The sequence below is a fragment of the Oncorhynchus nerka genome, linkage group LG18 (assembly GCF_034236695.1).
Source record: "Oncorhynchus nerka isolate Pitt River linkage group LG18, Oner_Uvic_2.0, whole genome shotgun sequence".
Classification (NCBI taxonomy): Eukaryota; Metazoa; Chordata; class Actinopteri; order Salmoniformes; family Salmonidae; genus Oncorhynchus; species Oncorhynchus nerka.
In genome coordinates, this window is record NC_088413.1 from 55,970,800 (window position 1) to 55,978,271 (window position 7,472).

Sequence of the window (7,472 nt, forward strand, 5' to 3'; positions counted from 1 at the left end):
TGTTTGGTAGGCTGCCCTGAGGTTGGTAGCACATTGGTTATCCAGGTCAGGCATTGTGGTGGTGACACGCATCAGCATGTAATGCAGAGATTGATAAAACAACTGAGTGTAAATCTGATCTGGGGATTAGTGAGGTCTGCACAACGCATCACCGGGGGCAAACTACCTGCCCTCCAGGACACCTACACCACCCGATGTTACAGGAAGGCCATAAAGATCATCAAGGACATCAACCACCCGAACCACTGCCTGTTCACCCCGCTATCATCCAGAAGGCGAGGTCAGTACAGGTGCATCAAAGCTGGGACCGAGAGACTGAAAAACAGCTTCTATCTCAAGGCCATCAGACTGTTAAACAGCAATCACTAACATTGAGTGGCTGCTGCCAACACACTGTCATTGACACTGACCCAACTCCAGCCACTTTAATAATGGGAATTGATGGGAAATGATGTAAATATATCACTAGCCACTTTAAACAATGCTACCTTATATAATGTTACTTACCCTACATTATTCATCTCATATGCATATGTATATACTGTACTCTAGATCATCGACTGCATTCTTATGTCACTAGCCACTTTAACTATGCCACTTTGTTTACTTTGTCTACATACTCATCTCATATGTATATACTGTACTCGATACCATCTACTGTATGCTGCTCTGTACCATCACTCATTCATATATCCTTATGTACATATTCCTTATCCCCTTACACTGTGTATAAGACAGTAGTTTTGGAATTGTTAGTTAGATTACTTGTTGGTTATCACTGCATTGTCGGAACTAGAAGCACAAGCATTTCGCTACACTCGCATTAACATCTGCTAACCATGTGTATGTGACAAATAAAATTTGATTTGATTTGATTAGTAGTTCGTATTCTCATTGTGACATAATATAGTACTAAAAACCACGCACACGCAGCCGCTTGACAGAGTCACCCATGAGTATAAGTTAATCATGTGCAAACACACTAACAGAGAGGAGAGCAGTCCATACGGACCTCAGAGGTCATATACAGCCAGTGCCATCCAGCTAAATTGCCTGGATGCCCATTCAATCAAAGATACACAAACACACCCGCGCACACAGAAACATACAAAATGCAAAGTAAGATGGTGGGTAAGACAATAAAGACTGGAATGCAGGAACCAGGACAGCATAAAAAGGAGAAACCACAAACATTCTGTAAAAATGAATTTTTATTTTTTTAAAGTGACGTCATGTAAACAGAGACCTCAGAACTCATACTGCTTGTACCTAGCCTTGTTACTGTTTCTTATTGTGTTACTATATCCTTATTTCAAATATTTGTCTTACTTTTTAATTGCAATGTTGGGAATGGGCTTGTAAGTAAGCATTTCACTGTAAAGTCCACACCTGTTGTATTCGGCACGTGAACAATACATTTTGATAAAGAGACATACATATTTGACAACATTATGTTCTCTGAACTCATAACTCCATAACAGTAATAACATTTGATGTTCCAACAACAGCATCAAAAACATCATAGGCATTTGAAAGGGAACTTGGTTTTCGACGTAATTTAACTTTTTTCTCAATATTTTCAAGAATCAAGTAGTCAATAAAATTGTCAGTGATGGAAACAAATTATCCATATCATTGACTGATACCAGCACAATACAATTAAAATGTTTAACTGCGACATGAACAACATCTTTGCATGTCTTCGAAGCCTTCATAAATGAAGGGTAACACCTTGAGACTAACTTCCTTATGTGCCAGACTTTAAAAGCATTGCATTTTGAGTGATTAAACAACACCTATGGTGAAACCAGATGTATGCTGGATAAAATCAGTTGTACCAAATATGATGATGATGGTGGTTGTACACAGGGATTGATGTCTGACTGACTCTAAACCAACCCAACTCGTCGGTAACTTTTTCCTCTTCTGTGATGTCACCATTTGAATTTCCTTTTCTTTTTCTTTTTCGTTGTTTCTAAAAATGGGACAAGCAGAGAGCAAAATTCATAGCATTACACTTCTATTTCTGGGCCAGTAATCGGGAATTGCTGGATGGAGTACCTGAGCTGACAAGGTAAAAATCTGTCATCCTGCCCCTGAACAAGGCAGTTAACCCACTGTTCCCCGGTAGGCAGTCATTGTAAACAAGAATTTGTTTTTAACTGACTTGCCTAGTTAAATAAAGGTTACATTTAAATAATAAATAAAATATTCCGAACTTCATTATTTTTCACAATATATCGTTTTGACAATATCACAATATTATTTTTGCACTAGTTGGCTGTACCTGCACCAAAACTCCAGTATTTTTCCTTCATAGCCTGTTCTCCATGTTATATTTAAATAGGGAGCCAATTTGTTTTCAGCACTTATTTCCATGACTGATCAAACTCGTTTTCTCATGGGTCTCTTGTCCCTCTGCAGAAGACAAGTGACCAATATGTTTTGAACATCGAATTTCAATACATATCGTATCGGAACCTACACTACCGGTCAAAAGTTTTAGAACACCTAATCATTCAAGGGTTTTCTTTATTTGTACTATTTTCTACATTGTATAATAATAGTGAAGACATCAAAACTCTCTGCTCAAAAATAAAATGCAAATTAATTACTTAATCATACAATATGATTTTCTGGATTTTTGTTTTAGATTCAGTCTCTCACAGTTGAAGTGTACCTATGATAAAAATTACAGACCTCTACATGCTTTGTAAGTAGGAAAACCTGCAAAATCAGCAGTGTATCAAATACTTGTTCTCCCCACTGTAAATGCTTCACAGAGTTCAAGTAGCAGACATCTCAACATCAACTGTTCACAGGAGACTGTGAATCAGGCCTTCGTGGTCGAATTGCTGCAAAGAAACCACTTCTAATGGACACCAATAGGAAGAGACTTGCTTGGGCCAAGAAACATGAGCAATGGACATTAGACTGGTGGAAATTTGTCCTTTGGTCTGGAGTCCAAATTGGAGATTTTTGGTTCCAACTGCGGTGTCTTTGTAAGACGCGGTGTCGGTGAACGGATGATCTACACATGTGTATTTCCCACCGTAAAGCATGGAGGTGGTGTTATGGTGCTTTGCTAGTGACCCTGTCTGTGATTTATTTAGAATTTAAGGCACACTTAACCAGCATGGCTACCATAGCATTCTGCAGCGATACACCATCCCATCTGGTTTGGGCTTAGTGGGACTATCATTTATTTTTCAACAGGACAATGACCCAACACACACCTCTAGGCTGTGGAAGCGCTATTTGACCAAGAAGTAGTGCTGCATCAGATGACCTGGCCTCCACAATCACCCGACTTCTACCCAATTGAGATGGTTTGGGATGAGTCTGACCACAGAGTGAAGGAAAAGCAGCCAACAAGTGCTCAGCATATGTGGGAACTTCTTCAAGACTGTTGGAAAAGCAAAGTGAAGCTGATTGAGAGAATGCCAAGAGTGTGCAAAGCTGTCATCAATGCAAAGGGTGGCTACTTTGAAGGATCTCAAATATATTTTGATTTGTTGAACACTTTTTTGGTTACTACATTATTCCATATGTGTTATTTCATAGTTTTGATGTCTTCACTATTATTCTACAATGTAGAAAATGGTAAAAATAAAGAAAAGTCCTTGAATGAGTCCTTCACCCCGTGTGCCACAGCCCTTACATACCTTGAGCTTCAAGTTGACTCATGCACCACAGGCTGGTGGTTTTCAGAGCTTCTTCCCTTGCAGCGCCTATTGGACATACAGATTGTTAGTTGGACACACAGACTGTCAGTTGATCAGGACCATTTTAAGGTGATGTGAGGAACAGGCCTACTGGCAGGCGGGTACATAGGGACTTGCCTTGGGTCAGATGACTGGTCCTTTGTTTGAGTGACTTGTGTCTCTTATGGTGCGACGTCTCCTTAGCAAGCACCACCTCATCCCTCTCAACCTGCCGGTGTCGCCGGGCCTTGGAGGCCTTTGGGGAGAAACGTCACCACCATTCCAGTCATTACAGAGATTATAATTAACCGGAACCAATTAACTTGAGATGAGACAAAAACTGGGTCCCACTTTATTTGAAGTGCATCTTATGAAGGCTTCATAAAGCATTCATATAGGCTTCATAAGCACTACATAAATGGGTCACTAATCATCTATAACTGTATATGCTCTATAAAGGATTAATAAATGTGAACAAATAAATGGATGGTTATGCCACATTATGAATCTTTATAGAGCATGATATACGGTTATAGATGATTTGTGAAGCATTTATGTAGTGTTTATGAAGCCTATATTAAGCCTTTATGACGCTTTCATAAGATGCACTTCAAATAAAGCGGGATCAAAAGCGGTATGTGTAAGTTTGAACATAAGAAAAACTTTACAAACCTCCACTATCTGACCATATGATTTAGACTTGATGGATGCAAGAAGCTGAGCTCGCTGGGAACTCTGGGAAGAGAATAAAAGAGAAGACATGTTGACCACAGGGCCAAAGTCATTACTGCAAGACGTGTATTGAGGGCAGTGGAGAAAATCTGTGGACACGACACAAATAATAAGCAGTCTTAATTCAACATAGGGGTGAATTTAGAACAAAGAAATCTTCTGATAGTTGTTTATTTTGGTATATTAAAACTCACCTCTTGCTTATTTGAAGTTCCCTCGCCGCTATCTCCATCTACACTATCTTCCGAACCCTAAACATAATTTAACATAAAGCACACAATCTTAGCATAACGGTAGGTGTATCACACACTTTCTCCCCCCCCCCCACACACACACACACACACGATGAACAGATCTCTAACCTGAGCCTTCTGCCAGTTGTAGAATCCCACGACAGTATTGTGTAGCCGTGGCACCAAGTTCTTGTGGATCAGATTGATGGATGGGTCTGGCTGGCCTGGCTTGGCTGAAATGGATGCCTTCACCTGCTCATAGTGCTCATGTACGTTCGCCAGCTCCTGTGTTGATCCATAGAATACACACAGTATCATGTAGGCCCTAGTACAGCATCGACACTAGTAATGCCTCTTAAACTACACGTACCCCGGTTTATAATCTCTGAGAAAGTAAAGACAAAAGTATCCTTCAGGCACTTGTCTACCATTCCAACCTGCTGCTTGTGTGCGTGTGTAGGAATACATGGCCATTCTACTAGCTCACCTCAAGCATGTCCATGCTGACCAGCTCCTGTGGCCGGGCCGCTCGCTCAAGGAAATCCTCACACACGGATCTTGAGTTCTTGTTGCTCTTCTTCACATTGAAAATCAGCTGAATCATGTAGATGGATTGTAGATGGATTCAAATAAATCAACAATAAATGTTCCTCACGGCCTTCATATAAAACAATGTTGTTGAGGCTGTAGCACAAACATTTGTTAGTATTTCTAACACATCTAACCCTTTACTCATGTGCAATCATTCAACTAAGGATGATTCTGTATTAACTCTACAGGGTCTATCCATTTGTTGATGTGGACAGCAAGCTAAAGAAGACTGGAGATCTTACTGGCGTGGGCATGACAGTGAAGTAGAAGGCTTTTTGTGAGATGAGCTGTCTGATGATGTAGACCACATCAAAGTGCTGGGCACTAACTGCATCCTGTTGGAACTTATTCACTTCCTCCCAGTCCTTCAGGGCTAGCCTTGTCTGTAGACAAGAGAAAAATAACAGCTTATGTTAAAAAGCCTGCATTATATGTGAATAATGAATGAACACAAATGCAAGTGTATACAGATTAATTTAATGCGTTTGTGTATGAATATGTGGTCCAAGACTGACTTTAATTGTATCTAAAACATTCAATGGTAGTTCTGCTATATAGTGGGTGGTGGAATCTGTATTTCAGTGAAACCAGAGTATCTAACCTTTTCCTTTGGTGTGGACAGTTGGCAGTGGTATAGCCCATAGAGCAGGTACAAGGCCCCAACTCTAATCTGAAAGGTGTATGGTGGCAGAAAGTATGTGTACGCTGTAGCCAGGGCTTCACGACTGAATAGCCTCTTTAGATTGTTTTCCATTTTTCCACTGTAAAAGACACAAGACAGACGCAAATATGAAACCGTTTACATGACAACGTTACACTCATCGCAGCACTCTGGATTGGAACACGTGATGCTAATGAAATTCACCGAGACAGACGATATACTATATTTTACAGGTGACAGAGCAGTAGATTTTAGTCTAACAAAAAAAGAGAATCTTACTAGAAAATACTTTGGAACTTCATCTCTTTCCATATGGTCAAGAATAGCTCGTATCGCACCGATTCTGTCTGCTGAAATCTCCTCAGCAACATCTCACAGTCTGCTTTAAGACGGTCTTTGCAGTAATCCATTATCAACAACTTTTCCGCAATGTGTTGGCTGCTTGGTTAAATAAAGCAAGGAAAATTGTCCCAACACATTGCAATTAACCAGCTAGTTCGACTCATCAACGACCACAGGCGCATTGCTGATGACGTCATGTGTTTAGCTACAGTGTGGGTGTCAGGACAAAATAGTCTGAGCGCAACCACGAAGCCGTATGAGCACAACGCATTGGAAGATATACTACATGACCAAAAGTATGTGGACACCTGCTTGTTGAACATCTAATTCCAAAATCATGGGCATTAATATGGAATTGGTCCTCCCTTTGCTGCGGCAGGGTAGCCTAGTGGTTAGAGCGTTGGAAGGTTGCACGTTCATATCCCCGAGCTGACAAGGTACAAATCTGTCATTCTGCCCAAGAACAGACAGTTAACCCACTGTTCCTAGGCCGTCATTGAAAATAAGAATTTGTTCTTAACTGACTTGCCTAGTTAAATAAAGGTAGAAAATTTAAATAACAGCCCCTACTCTTCTCGGGAAGGCTTTCCATGAGATGTTGTTACATTGCTGCAGGGACTTGCTTCCATTCAGCCACAAGAGTATTAGTGAGGTCGGGCGATTTGGCCTGGTGTTTGATGGGGTTGAGGTCAGGACTCTGTGCTGGCCAGTCCAGTTCTTCCACACCAATCTCAACAAACCATTTCTGTATGGACCTCGCTTTGTGCACAGTGGCATTGTCATGCTGAAACAATAAAGGGCCTTCCCCAAACTGTTGCCACAAAGTTGCAAGCACAGAATCGTCTAGCCCGAACCATGAAAAACAGCCCCAGACCATTATTCCTCCAACTTTATAGTTGGCACTATGCATCCGGGCCAGTAGCGTTCTCCTGGCATCTGCCAAAACCAGATTCATCCATCGGACTGCCAGATGGTGAAGCGTAATTCATCACTACAGAAAATGCCTTTCCACTGCTCCAGAGTCCAATGGTGGCAAGCTTTACACCACTCCAGCTGGGTTAGCATTGCACATAGGGATCTTAGGCTTGTGTGTGGCTGCTCAGCCATGGAAACCCATTTCATGAAGCACCCGACAAACAGTTATTGTGCTGATGTTGCTTCCAGAGGCAGTTTGGAACTCTGTAGTGAATACTGCAACCAAGGACAGAT

General features: G+C 41.1%; 1 protein-coding gene across 2 annotated transcripts; it reads right to left on the minus strand.

Annotated features, from left to right (window-relative positions):
• Window positions 1-1,193: 1,193 nt before the first annotated feature.
• Window positions 1,194-6,460, minus strand: snapc1b (small nuclear RNA activating complex, polypeptide 1b). 2 transcript variants are annotated; one of them, XR_010459757.1, is made up of 11 exons: window positions 6,201-6,460; window positions 5,862-6,021; window positions 5,503-5,643; window positions 5,157-5,264; window positions 4,799-4,954; window positions 4,631-4,687; window positions 4,377-4,439; window positions 3,843-3,960; window positions 3,666-3,731; window positions 3,237-3,406; window positions 1,194-1,975 (listed from the first exon to the last, which is right to left on the minus strand). XR_010459757.1 is itself a non-coding variant. In XM_029688699.1 (10 exons), exons 1-10 carry the CDS (start codon window positions 6,329-6,331, stop codon window positions 1,935-1,937), a joined length of 1,041 nt encoding a protein of 346 aa, XP_029544559.1. In that variant the 5' UTR covers window positions 6,332-6,460; the 3' UTR covers window positions 1,194-1,934. The 2 variants fall into 2 exon arrangements, 1 of the variants encoding a protein (XP_029544559.1); XM_029688699.1 differs by lacking the exon at window positions 3,237-3,406.
• Between the last annotated feature and the right edge of the window lie 1,012 nt (window positions 6,461-7,472).

Excerpts from the sequence above, each read along its gene's own strand:
- snapc1b (XM_029688699.1), bottom strand. The coding sequence starts at position 6,331 with ATGGATTACTGCAAAGACCGTCTTAAAGCAGACTGTGAGATGTTGCTG. Across the intron at positions 5,265-5,502 it reads TCACTGTCATGCCCACGCCA|CTGATTTTCAATGTGAAGAA; the intron begins GTAAGATCTCCA and ends TACATGATTCAG. Across the intron at positions 3,732-3,842 it reads GACCAGTCATCTGACCCAAG|GCGCTGCAAGGGAAGAAGCT; the intron begins GCAAGTCCCTAT and ends TATGTCCAATAG.